Source organism: Oryctolagus cuniculus, chromosome 6 (genome assembly GCF_964237555.1).
Source record: "Oryctolagus cuniculus chromosome 6, mOryCun1.1, whole genome shotgun sequence".
Taxonomy (NCBI): domain Eukaryota; kingdom Metazoa; phylum Chordata; class Mammalia; order Lagomorpha; family Leporidae; genus Oryctolagus; species Oryctolagus cuniculus.
The window spans coordinates 121854368-121870598 of NC_091437.1; the positions used below are offsets into that span (position 1 = coordinate 121854368).

Consider the following 16231-nt stretch of genomic DNA (forward strand, 5'->3'; position numbering starts at 1 on the left):
CACTTGTATTGAATGGATCTGCTAAATCTCTCCTGATTAGTTGTCCTTGCCCCACCTCTCTTTTTTCTTAGAGTTTGTTGAGGAAACTATATATTTTTTTCTTTTGGGTTTCTCATATCTGGATTTTGTAGTTTGGGTTTGTAGTTGTCATTGAATGTGTGTGTCTCTCCGCCTGCATGTCCTGTAAAGTGGAAGTTGGTGTAGAGCTGCATGGGATTCCAGATCCCAGTTCAATCTTTGTGGTAGAACTGCTTCCCAGGTAGCTCTTGGTTTGCCCAGGAGGTACAGAAGGACAAAGAGATCTTCCATCTGCTAGGTCACTCTTTCAAATGACCACAACAGCCTGAGCTGGATCAGGCTAAAGCCAGGAGCCAGGAACTCCATCAGAGTCTCCATGTTGGTGACAGGAAACTCAGGTACTTGAGCCATCATCTGCTTGCCAGGCACATTAGTAGGGAGCTGGATTGGAAGTGGAATAGCCAAGACTCAAACCAGCACTCCAGTAATGGGATACAGATGCAGATATTCCAAGGGGTGTCCTTTTTTTTTTTTTTTTTTTTTTTAAGACAGGCAGAGTGGATAAGAGTGGATAGTGAGAGAGAGAGACAGAGAGAAAGGTCTTCCTTTTGCCGTTGGTTCACCCTCCAATGGCCGCCACGGTTGGTGCGCTGTGCTAATCTGAAGGCAGGAGCCAGGTGCTTCTCCTGGTCTCCCATGGGGTGCAGGGCCCAAGCACTTGGGCCATCCTCCACTGCCTTCCCAGGCCACAGCAGAGAGCTGGCCTGGAAGAGGGCAACCGGGACAGAATCCGGCGCCCCAACCGGGACTAGAACCTGGTGTGCCAGCGCCGCTAGGTGGAGGATTAGCCTGTTGAGCTGCAGTGCTGGCCCCAAGGGGTGTCTTAACATGCTACACCACAACACTCACTCCTGATCTCTTATCATAACCTTAAGATTGATTGTGGGAGCAGATGTTTAGCCTGGTGGTTGGGCTGCCCACATCCCACACTGGAGTGCCTGGTTTGAGTCCTGGCTGCAGCTTCCTGCAGAAGCAGATCCCCGGGCGGTGATGTGATGGAGATCCTGCCACAGGATAACTAGACTGAGTTCTCAGCCCCCATTTCTGGCCCTGGCCCCAGCTCAGCCCTGGCTGTTGTAGGCATTTGGGGATTGAACCGTAGGGTAGGTGTTCTTCCCTCCCTCTCTCTGCATGGCAAATGAATAAATAAAAAAAAATTGATCATGGTTTAGGAGATGAACAACAGTTTTAAGATGCACCATCAGTTAATTATAGGCGTATCCTTGGGGAAAGGAAAGAAAAAGAAAATCTTCCATTTAAAATGCCATATATTATAATATGTTTAAATATTCATCCTAATTCTCAAAATAATACAGTGAGAACAAGGCATGTCATGGAATCCAGAAAGTGTGATCATTCCATGTGGTTGCATTGCTGTAGGGGAGAGGAGTGGGTGATGTCAGAACTTATCAGAGATCTGATCTAGTCTGGAAAGTCAAGGAAGGCGCCACCCAGAGCAGGTGGTTAAGCTGACAATGGAAAAGTGAGAGGCGGTTAGCCAGGGCAAGTGAGGCTGGGGGTGGAGACCACCAGTCAGGTACAAGGAGCAGCCTGGTGGTGGGGAGCCGGCATCAGTCAGGAGCTAAGGTGTGCAGGAGGCAGAGCTGGCCCTGAGGCTCGGGAGGCTGGCAGGGCCAGGCCGACTGGAGTGACTTTGAAGTTATTCTAAGCATAGTGAAAGGCCATGGAAATCTAGAATAAGCAGAGGAGTTGCATGGTCTGTGTGGACATTTAAGGGGGTAAATCAGTAATACCCCGACCTCTAGTCTGAGTTTGCAAACATGAAAGACTTAGCAGTGTTTTCCCGTCAAAGCTCGGTGGAGCAGCTGGCTTTAGTAAACCAGGTAGGCGGACTTGTCCTCCGCTGCCCATCGGATAACCTCAAACTTCTTGCACAAGATAAGGCCTGACACATGAATGCTTCTGCATGGTTGAGGGGGCGAATGAAACCCCATGCTGTCTGGAGGCAAATAATTTCTGAAGAGGATTCAAAAGAGGTTCCAAAATCACCACCTTGCAAAGACAAGAGAGAGTAGTGTCAGAGGCCCAGGGTATGTGATCCTAGAGATCCTTCTGCACTGGGATGTAACGCAACACACCCCCTTCCCCAAATTACACGTGCACACATGTATACTACACATGTGCCCACATGCATACATGCCCACGTGTGCAAGTATGCACATGTGCATGTAATGATCTGACATGATTTTGAAGGTTGCTTTGTTTGTAGAGAATAGATTCCGAAAAGCAAAGTGGCTGCAAGGAGATCAGGTAGAAATCCCCGTAGTCTTAAGCTGGAGATGGCGACCTGGGTGCTTTTTAGCACGATCTATACCTTTTTGCATACCTGACCCATTTCACAGTTCAGAAAGCCATTGAAGATGTCTAAATATGAAATAATAATGACAGTGAGGTGGAGAAAGGAAAAAGTGGGGAAGTAAAACAAATAGGACTTCATACGTGGTTACTTCTCAGGCCAGTGAGGGAGTAGTGGAGCCCCCATGGACAGCCCAGGGAAGGTGGTCCCTCGGCCCTGTTACTGGCTCTGGCTCTAGGTGACGCCTACTGATTCCTGGGCTTGCACCTGCCTGCGTATCACCAGCTGCATTATAGTCAGCCCTCATCCTTGGGGCCCACATCTGGGGGTTCAGCCAACTGCAGATTGAAAATATCCCCTTGGGGAAACACAGCTGTGTAGAACCATACGGACTTTTTTCCTTGTCATTCTTCCCCAAACAATATAGTATAACAGCTGTTTCCATGGCATTTGCGCTGTTCTGGGTACTATCAGAAGCCTAGAGCTGATTCAGAGTGCACAGGTTGTATGTAGGTTCTGTACCATGTTATGTGAGCATCTAGGGGCTTTGATTCCTGTGGGGGTGCTAGAACCAATCCCCAGTGGTTGGTTCCAGGTCAGTGTCCATCTGCAGTTTCAAGACCCAGATCTTAACATTTTTCAAAGGTGATGCTTGGGGGCTGGCACTGTGGCGTAGTAGGTTAAGCCTCCACCTGCAGTGTCGACATCCCATGTGGCCGTCGGTTCGTGTCCCAGCTGTTCCTCTTCTGATCAGGCTCTCTGCTAATGGTCTGGGAATGCAGCAGAAGATGACCCAAGTGCTTGGGCCCCTGCACCCACATGGGAGACCTGGAAGAAGCTTCTGGTTCCCGGCTTTGGAGTGGCCAAGCTCTGGCCATTGCAGCTGTTTTGGGGAGTGAACCGGCAGATGGAAGATCTCTCTCCCTCCCCCCCTCCCTCCCTCCCCCCCTCCCTCTCCCTCCCTCCCCCCCTCCCTCTCCCTCCCTCCCTCCCTCTCACTGTCTGTAATTCTGCCTCTCAAATAAATAAATAAATCTTTTAAAAAAAAGTGCTGTTTGGCAGGTCTGCTCACTCATAATCATAATGCTGAGACATGCCTTTGGCTCTTTATGATTCTTGAATCATATGAGAAGCTTCAAAAAGTTCATGAAAAATGGAATTTAAAGGTAAGGTGATTCCCTGAACTCTGAGCTCCCCCCGCCCCGCCCCGTCCCGCCCCACCCCAATATCAAAGCCTAGAAGTAGTCTCACAGGGTTCAAAGGCCTCCAAAGCCACAATGCTTATGTTAAGGGTAGCTGTCTGGAAACAGGCCTCAGCCCTTCCTGTTCTCCCCCTATGCGGTGTGCCCCAGAGTAAGTAAGAGGGCAGGCTGGCTGAGGAATTCAGGGCTGCTGGGACTGCCACTGTGTGGATGCTCATGGGTAGTCTGCCCCAGCCCGCGGCTGCCTCCCCCTGCCAGCCTGGGCTTCTCTGCGCAGGAAAACAGGTTGCAGAGTTGGTGGGGAGGATTTTCACCCCAGGGCAGGGCAGCTTGATTTTTTAAGCCTTATCCGGACTTAGCCCTATTGAATTTTATCCTCTATTCTCCAGATTTCCCACTTACGTGTCATCATATTGCATCACACTGCTGCTCAAAAAGTAGATCTCTTAGAAAATGTCCTTGCAGCTTTGAAAGCTGAAGTATATTTTTATCTGGGAAAGCAATCTGTCGCGTTGAGTTTCAGGAGAAACGGGGAAGCACTGGGTCTCTCTTTTGCTACCAGCGTCATTTCTAGAATCTGAAAAGATTACAGTTAATGGGGTATTTCCAGCCGGCTGATGGATATTTTCCAAATCTTATTACTTTTCTGTGTGATTACTTTTGGCAAGAAAGGATATGAAATGTAGAGGTTCCTGAATAATGTTATATCATCATATAGTTATGATAACTGTTCTATACTTAAATGTAAAATTTATAAATTCTCCATATATAATGTGTATTTTTAAAATATTTATTACACATTTTTTTTAAACTTTTATTTAATGCATATAAATTTCCAAAGTACGACTTATGGATTACAATGGCTTCCCCCCCATACCGTCCCTCCCACCCACAACCCTCCCCTTTCCCACTCCCTCTCCCCTTCCATTCACATCAAGATTCATTTTTTATTATCTTAATATACAGAAGATCAGCTTAGTATACATCAAGTATGGATTTCAACAGTTTGCTCCCACACAGAAACATAAAGTGAAAAATAATAGATGATTTTTTTTTAAATGATGATGAAATCAGAGCAGACCTATTGTCATGTTTAATCCCAGTGAGAGTCAAGTTGGGAGTTGATAATTTTTTTTTTTTAAACTTTTATTTAATGCATATAAATTTCCAAAGTACGACTTATGGATTACAATGGCTTCCCCCCCATACCGTCCCTCCCACCCACACATTTGAAAGGCAGAGTTACAGTGAGGCAAAGAGAGAGAGACAGAGAGAGAGATCTCTTCCATCTACTGATTCACTTCCCAAACAGCTGCAATGGCCAGGGCTAAGCCAGGCCAAAGATGAGAGCCAGGAGCTTCTTCCAGGTCTCCCATGTGGGTGCAGGGGCCCAAGCACTTGGGCCATCTGCCTCTGTTTTCCCAGGCACATTAGCAGAGAACTGGATCAGAGTCGGAACTGCCAGGACTCGTACCAGCACCCATATGGGATGCCGGCACTGCAGGTGGCAACTTTACCTGCTATGCCACAGCTCCAGCTCCTATGTATCATATTTGAAAAAATTAGAATTGGAACCAAGATTCTTAAAAGCCTTATAATATTAATATTTAAATTATGTAGTATTTGTAAATTATGATCTACAAGGATACTTCGGAAAGTTTATGGAAAATGGAGTTAAAAGATAAGTTTATTTTGGTGCAGAAATTTTGAAATTCATGTATAGGAATCTTCAATAGTGAATGATAAATGCATACTATGAAAATATTATACATGGAATTCCAAACTTTTTGCACCAAAATAAATTTTTAATTCAAATTTTTCACAAACACTTTGAAGTACTCTTGTATTTTTGGAAGAGGAGGTACTCTGTTTTTTCCCAGTTTGCGAAGTTGAAGGATTCAACTTTCATTCTTTTCTAGTGTAAACATTTAAGGCTGTACAGAGCTGTACATTTACCTCTAAGACCTGCTTAACTTCCATCCTATCAGTTTTGATATGTAGTACTTTTATTGTCATCACTCGGTTCTTAAAATGTTTTGTATAATGAGTTCTTTAACCTATGGCATTTAGAACTGTGTTTTAACCTCTTGTTCTTGTTTCTATCCCTGGTTCTTAGTTGCTCTGTGATCGGACAGCGTGGTCTGTGTGATGCCACTTCTCAAGATGTGTTGAGCCTTTGTAAAATTATTTTGCTTTTCATATTAACTCAGCGTTTGGAATTCACAAGAAAGCAGTTCTGATTTGTAAATTCTAATACTGCTTCATTTACCTCAAGATCCATTACAATTTTTTTTAGTTGAGTAGGACATATAGCGCTTGTCAAGGCCCTACCCATGCTTTCATTCACGGTCAGAAGGAATAGAGTTGCCTTTGAGAGTGTCGCTGATGGCTTACGTTTCTGTTAAACAGGAGTACGCCGTGAACTGCCACGTGATCACCTGGGAGCGCATCGTCAGCCACTTCGATATATTTGCATTTGGGCACTTCTGGGGCTGGGCCATGAAGGCCCTGCTGATCCGCAGTTACGGCCTGTGCTGGACAATCAGCATCACCTGGGAACTGACCGAAGTAAGCAGCACGGTGGGGAGGGGCTCCCTGGACGATACAGGCACACAGTTCGTAAGCGGGAACAGGCAATCCCTTCTCCAGCGCTGAGGCACTGGCGAATGCTGTAATCTCTTCCCTTTAAGAAACAAAAGCATAGCCTCTGTGTTCATGTGATAAAGTGTGCTTCTGTCCCACAAGTCTGGAAGAGAAACAAATGAAACAAAGCTAAAGAGCAAAGTTAGAATCACAGGTGAGACAAAAGATGGTGGAGAGGGAATCTTCATTTGCTCCCTAGTTTCCAATCTGAGAGAAGTAGAATTGGGTGTTGAGGAATTACAAGGGTGCCCAGGGTATTTTGTAGCTGAAAACTGGTTCCTAATACAGCTCCACAAACAGAGATCAGAAGTGGGGCTCAGGTAATTAATGAAAGAAATGTGCTTTTGAAAAGGATTAGCAAGATGGACTTTTGAGAACTAATGCATTATTATTCAAGCATTATATTATTCATACTTGTTTCCAGGGTACAAAATTTGGCCATGTGCCAATATATTTCTTTTTATTTCTTTCTCTTCTTTTGTTCTCTTTTCTTTTTATTTTTTTCCAAAAATTTATTTATTTTTTTGAGAGGCAGAGTGATAGAGAGGTGTGGGAGATTGTAAGAGAGAGAGAGAGATCTTCCATCTGCTGGTTTGCTCCTTAAATGCCCTCTACAGCCAGGGCTGGTCAAGGCTGAAGCCAGGAGCCAGGAAGTTCATCCATCCTGGTCTCCCATGCGCAGCAGGAACCGAAGTACTGGGACCATCATCTCTGTTCCCTAGCACGTTAGGAAGCTGGATCCATAGCATGGAGTAGCCAGGACTCGAGTCAGCACTCTGATCTGGGATGTACGTGGCTTAACCCACTGCCCCCAAACACCCGCCCTGCCAGTCTATTTCTTGATGCCGATCAGTGTCCTGTATCCTGGAGAAGTATGCCAGTTGAGGAAAGCATCTGTTAACGTGGAGGCTAGACGTCTGAGGTCCTGGTGGCAGCAGCTTTGGTTTCCTCTAAGGACTGTTTGAGGCTCTGTCCCAGGCCTCTCTCTGACCTCCTAGTTTGCTGGCATTCTTTCTCATTCCTTGGCTTCCTGTTCACACAGCGCTCTCCCTGTGTACATGTCTGAGTCTTCACAGTAGGACACCATTCACATTGGATCAGGGACTTGCTCTACTCTGACAGCATCTTAACTAATTACATCTGCAATGATTCTGTTTCCAAATAAGTTCCCATTCTGAGGTATTGGAGGCTAGGACTTCAACCTATGAGTTTTGAAGGTGCAAAATTCCATCCATCCGCACTGGGACCAAACACTTTATTTATGTCATCTTAAATCTTCATCACAAGCCAGGAAAGACCAGGCAGTACATTCCCGTTGTTCTGATGAGGGAATCAGAGCTCAGAGCCTTGCTCCCTTGGATGAACTAGCATTGGATTCCAGATGTGAAGCCCATGCCACGTTCATGCTGGGAATTCCGCTGCATGACCTTGTGCAAGGCACCTGGCCTCGCTTCCTCCTGTCTCGCCCTGCAGACTGGGCTTTGTGCTGTCCCTTCTCTCCTGCTCCAGTGTCCTGTGCTCCCCAGGTCCTGGAGAGTCTGCTAAAGTATATGCACCCTGGCTGTCCATTGCAGTGGTTTCACACCTCTGCTCCCACTGTGTCTCTCCCACTGCCTTCTCTCATCCGAAGTGCTGGTCTCCCTTCACACTGTCTATTGCCAGAGACTTAGACCTGCACCAGATCAAGTCCTCCTCCTCCTAAGAGCTCTTCTGTACTTGTCCAGTACTCTTCAGACAGAGCCAGCCCTGAAGTGAACCGATCCCAGCACTGCAGCCTCTGCCTGCCTTGGCCCCCTCTGCCCCAGCCATCTTTTCTTTTCAAAGACCTCATGTTCTTCCCACCAGGAGCCCTCCTCCCAGCTCTTCCCTCTTCTTCAGGGCTCTATCCCAGGAAGTCTGCCTTACTCTCCTGTGGAATGCTGCATGCTTAGGCACCTGGAAAGGAGCGCCTGTGCTGTCTCCTTTGAGATGCATGTCGGCTAGTAGATACTTGATAAATATCTCTTTTCTGTCATCCACTAACCCTCGAGGGGGCAGGGCCATGTCTCCACAGTCCCAAACCCAAGGACTCTACTTTCCACATGGCAGATGCTCTGCAGATCTACAGCGAATGGACACACATGGCCCCTGGCTCCCAGACTCCACCTGCCGGGACCCATCTCACTAGAACCTAGAACCTGCAACCCTTCCAGAAGGCTCCTGGGGCTGCAGGATGCACTCTGCACCCTCGTGCATAGCTTTGTTTCTGCAGACATCCTTGTCTCCTGCTGCCACGTCCCTCTTCCCATCCAAGAGCAAGAGTAGAGACTCCACCTCGTGACTTGGAGTTTGAGGATGTGTCCAGGGCTGCGCCACACCTGTCCTGGGAGAGAGCAGCCAGAAGCCAGCAGCCACAGTGGCTGCCCTTGTAGCTTCTTGGCAGCAGGCCCATCGCACAAATTCCTCATGTTTGTGTATTAGTTTGTAGCTTACAAAGCGCTTCCTTGGGTATCGTTTTAACCCTGTGGTGTTTTTCATCTGTCTTCAGGGGTTTGTCACTGCAAGGTTGTCTGTTTCCAGAGAATGCACGGTGTTGCCCTTGCAGTTTCAGTTTCTCAGTTTGGCCTTCACACAGCAGGGCATGCTGCTCCAGACATGGTGGTGCACCCTCTGTATAGGACAGAATGATCTCCCAGGGAGACTCCCCTTCTACCTTACGTCTTCCCCATCCCCCTTTCCTCATCAGATCTCTCTCTTGAATTCAGTCCTTCCTGGCCTAATGTTCCCACTCCAGTGTGCCCAGCTTCCAGACCCTTCTCCAGTTGCCTTCTGTTGGAAGGAATCTGCTTTGTCCTCAACCCCATCGTGCCCCACTTAGGTCACCTTTGGAACATTTGCATTTAGCCTATTTTGTGCCTCTGGGAATCTGGATAAAGATGACCCCTCCCCTTGAGATCAACACCCTTCATTTTCATGCACACCAGGGACACCTAATATAAAAGATGGCATTGCTGTGAATCAGTTAGTGTGAGACTTCTTATTAAGCTATCAGTTGCCTACATCCTGTGACCCAGAGCTACCCTTTCAGCATTTTATGATTTCCTCATTGTTCGACCCAAGTATCATTTAATATTTCTTAAATGCACAATTTGACTCCTCAGGCAGTTCATTTTCAGGATTTGGCCAATGCTTTGTTGTCAGTTATGAAAACTTGTCTCAGGTCCTCTCCTGCGTTCTTGTCATAGAGTCATTAGCCAAGGTCATTCATTGCTGTTTTTTAAAGAAGGGCTACCATTTCTCTAAAGTCCTGTGTCAAAAAATAGAGTAGCTGTTTGAATTAGTATTCTTTGCAAAACCGTCTTAGGATGTAAAAAAATAGGAACAAAAGGTGGGCGTTTAGCCTAGTGGTTAGGATGCTCTTTAAGATGCCCATGTCTTATGTCAGAGTTCCTGGGTTCTGTACCTCACTCCAGGTCCTAACTCCAGTTTCCTGCTGAAGCAGACCCTTGGATGCACAAATGATAGCTCAAGTAGTTGCATTTTTGCCACCCACATGGGAGACCTGAATTGCCTTCCAGCTCACAGCTTTGGCTCCCAGTTGTGGCCGTTTGGGAAGTGGATGGCAGCTTGCTCTCCCGATCTCTGCCTCTCAAATAAGTAAAAAATTTTCAAAAATGACCAGATTACAGAGCCTGTTACTGTTGTTTTTTTAATACATTTGGGAAACAATGTCAGCAGCCAATGCACTTGTGTTATGACAGGAACTGTGCCTCCCTGCGGGGCACCCAGTTTTGGTCTCTTGTTTTCCTCAGCTCTTCTTCATGCATCTCCTGCCCAACTTTGCGGAGTGCTGGTGGGATCAGGTCATCCTGGACATCCTGCTGTGTAACGGCGGCGGCATCTGGCTGGGCATGGTCGTCTGCCGGTTCCTAGAGATGCGGACGTACCACTGGGCCAGCTTCAAGTGAGTTGTCCTCCCTGTGGACCCAGCCACAGCGCTGTAGATTGCTGTAGAGTGTAGGTTACCTCCTGGAGAGGCACCAGTTCCACATTAGTCATGAAGAGTCACAAGTGATTCTCAACCTGATTTCAAGCATCCATCCAGAAAACGCTAAACCATTTACAGTTTCCTTTCTCATCCCCTGTATTCAGAGGGTCCTCAGACCCTCTTGATTGAAATTATTTCTCAAAGCCACCCCCACCTGTTTACCTGCATTCAGACTCCCATCCCTGGGTTAATTCATCCCCTGTCCCCAGTCATCCCCTCCAGCCCCTCTCACACCATTGCTTGAGTGGTCTCTTCAAGAGCATCAGATTCACCCTGTCATGCCCTGTGGTGGCCTCTCATGGTCTACAGACAAGGTGTCCTGTAGGCAAGGTCCCCTCCTCCCTGCCCACCCAGGACCCTGATGTTCCGTGTCCACGCACACACTCCTTTCTCTGTTTCCCAGGGCTTGGACCTGTGCTCCCTGGCCAGGCTGCTCATCCTTTTCTTCGCTGACTCAGTCACCTGTTGCCTGTCCCAGATGCTGTCTCTGGCTCTCTGGTTTCACTTGCACAGCCTCTGTGTGCTGCCCAGGAGGGCTGTGCACACTGCCCACCGTCATGGCTGAACTCTGTTTAGTTCGGTTGCTTCCCCATTTGTGGGTAGAAGCATGCCATTATTAGAGCAAATGAGCAATGCTAGAGATGGTGAAAGAAGCAGTTCTTTTTATTGCATTTAAACTTGAACTAATATATCAAAGTATTCTTCTGAAACATTTTTTAAAGAATATTTGTATATCCTAACATGCAGATAAATCATAAATTATTTAACAATTCCTTTTTTCATTTAGTTGTTTCAAAGTGTTCATTTTTATAAAGATTAGAGTGAACATTCTTAAATATATATTTTGTATACAATTTTTTTTTTTGGTAAATAAATTCCTAGAAATTGAGTATACCAGTTTGTGCTCTCTCCTATAATGTATGTGTGTCCATTCCCTGATATCTTGAATGATTCTGACGTTGAATTTGAAGCATAAATATGTGAAAATAGGGAGACTTTTTGGCAATGTTTAAGGAATCAGAGAGCCTGGTACAATTTATCTGCTGCTAGAAAATTACTAAACCTGAGCTTAGGTATCTCAGTCCAGGTCTACCACATGGGTAACAGCAATCCAATTACTTTGAGCCATCACCTCCGCCTCCCAGAGTCTACACTGGCAGGAAGTTGGAGCTGGAAATCAAACCCAGGCACCCCAGTGTGGCTCACCAGCATCTGAACTGCTGAGCCGAGTGCCGGCCTTATCTCTTTGCAATGTTAAATCTTCTGATTCTGGATCATACTATATCTCCATTTATTCCCATCTTCCTCTAGGTCTTTCCTTGTACTTCTGTCATTTAAAAAAAATATAGGCCTTCATAGTTACTGTTTATTTTTGGGTAGCCTCTATTTTTGTTGCCATTGTGCCAAAATAGACAGGACACCCTTGCTGATGGACAGGTGGCCGGAGGAACTGACCTGCTTTCCTGCCCTTGTCTTTGCCCCTCCCCCACCAGAACACAAGGCCTACAATTACACAGTGGCTGAGACATGAGGTCCTTAATATTTGTTGAATTAAAGACTCTTCATCAGTTATTAAGTTAGTATCGTTTATTTTGAACTTCGGCCCTCCTGTACTGGTCCGAGAGTGCTGGAGTCCACAGCCAGCTCTGAGGCTGGGGAGGGCAGCCTGCATCTGCCTGGTGTCCTCTCTGACCTAAGTGTGGGACCGCTGGTTTCCCTCACAGGCATGGGAAACTTTTTTGAGTGATTTAGAGGATTAAAACTAAGAAAGGCTAAATACCACTGCTCGTCAGCTCACACTGCCCACTTCTTTGGAAAAGAAAAAAAGGTAAAGATATAATGTGGGCGACCCCAGCAGCATGGGGCATGTGCTGTTTTACCCAAACACCTGGCGTCGGGGGGCGAGCAGTGGGTGGGGATCGCACCCCTAGTGGCGGCCACGTTCTCCTGGGCTGGTGCCAGGCTGTTGTCTGTGAAGCCTCCTGCTCTTGTCACCAGTTCACCTCTCCCAGCTCAGCAGCACCCTGACCATGATGACAGCAGTGCTGCGGTTGAAATTCCCTGTTGAGTCTGTGCCTCTCACTCTCACCTGTGAACAGAGACCTGTGCTTGAGATTATTCGGATCCAAAGGAAACTTCTTGTTCAGTGCAGGTGTTAAACAATCAGAAATGCAGTTTTCCCCCTGTTTTGTTGCCCCTTATGTCTCTGGATTTTTCACGGCAGGGACATCCACACCACCACCGGCAAGATCAAACGAGCCGTGCTGCAGTTCACGCCCGCCAGCTGGACCTATGTTAGATGGTTTGATCCCAAGTCTTCTTTCCAGAGAGTGGCCGGAATATACCTATTCATGATCATCTGGCAGGTATTCTTTTTAGAAGCCCAGGGCTGGGGTGGGGGGACAAAGAATAATAGCCTTCCAGGCACTCAGAGTTAATGTTAGTTGCTGCTCACCAACGAGATGCTTGGCTCCCTGTAATCTTCTGCAGCTGGCCTGTGGAATCAAAGTGATGTTATTTTACCTAAGGTCTTGCTACATCCATGAAGAAATGCTAAAATATGGATCTCTGAGTTACAAAGTAGAAGCAGATTAAATTCCCTGAAAGTGGCCGTGGTAGCATCCATCACCCCATGAATTAAGCTTTGCATTGCTCTTTAGAACGGTCATTTTTCAAGACCAAAGGAATGAATGAGAAGGCTTTTCCTTCATTCCTGAGTCAGTGCGTGTTGGTTCCACTTGTGCTCCAGCTGTAACCATTTTGGGTGATTTCTAGAGCACTAACCCAGCTCTCTGCTGCCAGGGAGACCTGGAGCCCTGTGGAGCTGTTGGGTCCTACAGAGTTTTGTCCTGGCAGATAACAGCCGTGGTTCACGTGTAGCACATTCTGTGGTGGAAGTAGTGGAGACAGCCAAGGGTCTTGGCAAAGGATGGTCCACCATCTCTGTTTTCTAGACACAGCCTTTTTGGTTTGAGTCTCCTGTCCCTGGTGGTTTCACAACTTTGGCCGACTCACTAAGGGAAATCAGCTTGTATCTGAAGGCTCTTTCAGAGTCATCAGAAATTATATTTTGGACACAAAAGTGCCAAACTACTCCCAACATAAGGAAAAGATCAGCAGATGTCACTTTGAAGACAGTCAGTCTTCCCTGGCCATACATGGAGAATATAATGCCCACCTCAGTACAGAAGGGTGTGTGAATAGTTCTGTAATCACTGTGGTTTGGGGAAGTTAGCACAGTCGGCCCTTTGTATCTGCCAGCTCCACATCTGTGGATTCAACCAACAGCATATTGAAAATACTTTTTAAAAAGTTGCACCTGTACTTAAAATGGATTGGCTTTTTTTCTCTCATCACCATTCCCTAGATAATGCGGTACTACAACTATCCACATTGTATTTATGTTGTATTCGGTACTATAAATAATCTAGAGATGATTTCAAGTATATAAGTGGATGTGCATAGGTTATATGCAAATACTGCACATTTTACAGGAAGGACTTGAATGTCCATGGATCTTGGTATCTGTGGGGTGTTCTGGAACCAGTTTCCACGGATAACAAGGGACACCTGTGTTTATAAGAATGGGCCTGTGAGTGGATCAGGATTAAGTTTTGCCTTATCAGGGCAAACCTCAAGGAAGGTTTAAGTGTTCTTTTATTAGAAAGGCAAATGATTGGCTTTACCAAGGAGAGATGCCATTGTGTTCCCATGGAGGAACCTCCTAGCCTTCTGTGGAGCACGCCTTTCCTATGGCTCTGAGCACTGGGCCAGGATCAGCTCTCCCTCTGTGGTGTTAATAGGTGGACTATTTTTAATTTCTTATCCTTGAAGTCAACACTGTGGGAAAATGATACACATTTTATATCATGGAAATGGACCTGCCAGTCTATGTAATGTGCTCTCAAAATCTCAAGCACAGTGACCTTCCCATGGTCTCACCCCCTTGTTTGTGAGCTGGAGCTGGGCTCTGGGCAGAGCTGTTTGTGCTGCTAAGGGCTACTCGTGATGAACTGCACCGGGACTCTAACTTCAGGGAGGACTACCACTGCCCCTAGGAAAAACTTGGACCAAGCTTCCATACTCGCTCTTTAGTGCTGTCTTTAGTGGAGGATCTGCCCTGTCCCAGGCGTGTGCTACAGAAATACACCGTCGTTTTCTGAGGTGTATCTTCAGCTTCATTGTGGTGTTGATGAGTTTACTTTATCCATGGCCAGACTTCTTTAGACCTGCCCTGATTTCTGTAAGGCTACTTGGGTGTCACATGGCACCCACTTGTTTGTATGACTTCATTTGTCTCCCAGTGTTCCAGGGATCACACACAAGCCAAGTGACACTCATGCAAACCAGTAAACATGGCAAAAGATTTGGTGCCTGGAATCCTTGGGGACCCCTCCCACCACCCCTGCACTACCAGTTGGTTTGTTCTCATGCTGTACCAGCTGTTATTCATTTGAATAGGTAGCCTTGGAAAGCACCATATATTTTCCAAAAATGCTTGGAACATACCAGTTACTTTTAGTTTGAGAATGTCTATTTAAGGAACATGATTATGGCTTAGCATGAAGTACCAGGTTGACTAATTTCTCCTTCTTTTCCAGCTGACTGAGTTGAATACCTTCTTCCTGAAACATATCTTTGTCTTCCAAGCCAGCCACCCATTAAGTTGGTGTAGGATTCTCTTTATTGGCTGCATCACGGCTCCCACAGTGAGGTAATTCTATACCCACCTGACTGTCATCTGAGGATATTAACTTGCTCTATCTCCCCCTGCTTGGCAGAAGGGAAGTCACAGCCACTGGCAGATTGTCCATGAAAATCGCATTCTATAGAATCGTGCCTCCTGAACGTTCTAAGTATGAAGGAAATGCTTTGTGCTTAGACCTCAGAACATTATTGGGGCTTTAAAAGAAGAAAATGAATCATCCACAGCACACCAATAGTGCTACTCACTTTTTTCTGACCACTTAATTAATTTTTCACCGCTGATCTTTTCCCCTGCTCACATCCTATTTAAAAAAAGAAAAGGAGTTGGACACTGAGTTTTTTTTTTTTTTAAAGTGAGATCATTGGAAAGCACAAAAGTTTTATGGTAGAATTCAAGTCATAAGTGATGTTATTTTTAAATATGGTATTTTACTGATTTTTTCCAAACCCAAAGAAGCTGATTTCCTCTTAAAAGTGTCCTTACAGTGGGTGTAAAGGCCCTTGGGCTGCAGGGATTCTGTGAGATGTTGTTTCAAAGCAAACTGTTTTCATTTATTTCATTTTCCCCATTTAGCAATGGCACTTGGGTTTCCTCACTGACGTGGAGTTGCAGCATTGAGCAGTAGCAACACCAGAGAGCTGCCAAAGATACACATGTAAACCGAGCAGTTAAGAGAGTTAACTTTACAGAAACTGCAGGAGTACTTAGTCCATCATTTCTCATGTGCTTGCAAAGCACACAGGTCAAGGGCCTCCCTTGCCAAGGAGACTAGATATGCACCTTGGTCAAACAGACCCCCAGGCAGCTCCTCTTGTTGTAAATATTCATTGTCACACGCACAAAATAATTATACACACACATATATACGTATGCATGTTTTCCCAGATCCGGAATGAGCAAACCGAGTAAGACACGTGCAAGTCCTGTAGAATTAAAGCAAAAATTTTGTCTCCTCTTTTTCCTTATGAGCCCAATGAGAAAGGAGCAGTTGGGGGAGACAGCAGCCCTTTGAAACTTCATAGGCCACTGGCCTGTTAAAGCCACCATTCCCTAAATGCCATTTTCCCTCAGTGGTTTGGTGGGCCCCTTCCTCATTTAAAATGTCCCTTAATTTGAGCCCTCACAGTTATTCTCAGGGGAGATTAGCAGCAGCTCTTTTGTAAAACTAGATACAATCAACAAAGTGAATAAGACAGAAAAGAAATCTCTTCGTATGAAACAAAATAGCAAGTCACATCTGATGTCTCATGAAATTT

At 46.0% G+C, this 16231-nt stretch overlaps 1 protein-coding gene across 2 annotated transcripts in view; it reads left to right on the top strand.

Annotated features, from left to right (window-relative positions):
* PTDSS1 (phosphatidylserine synthase 1) overlaps positions 1–16231 on the top strand; it is a 74294-nt gene that overhangs the window by 36641 nt on the left and 21422 nt on the right. For both annotated transcript variants that reach the window (XM_070075330.1, XM_070075329.1), the window contains exons 5-8: positions 6007–6165; positions 10032–10183; positions 12492–12633; positions 14869–14981. In XM_070075330.1, the coding sequence (XP_069931431.1) occupies positions 6007–6165; positions 10032–10183; positions 12492–12633; positions 14869–14981 (566 nt within the window). The remainder of the gene's footprint in view (positions 1–6006; positions 6166–10031; positions 10184–12491; positions 12634–14868; positions 14982–16231) is intronic.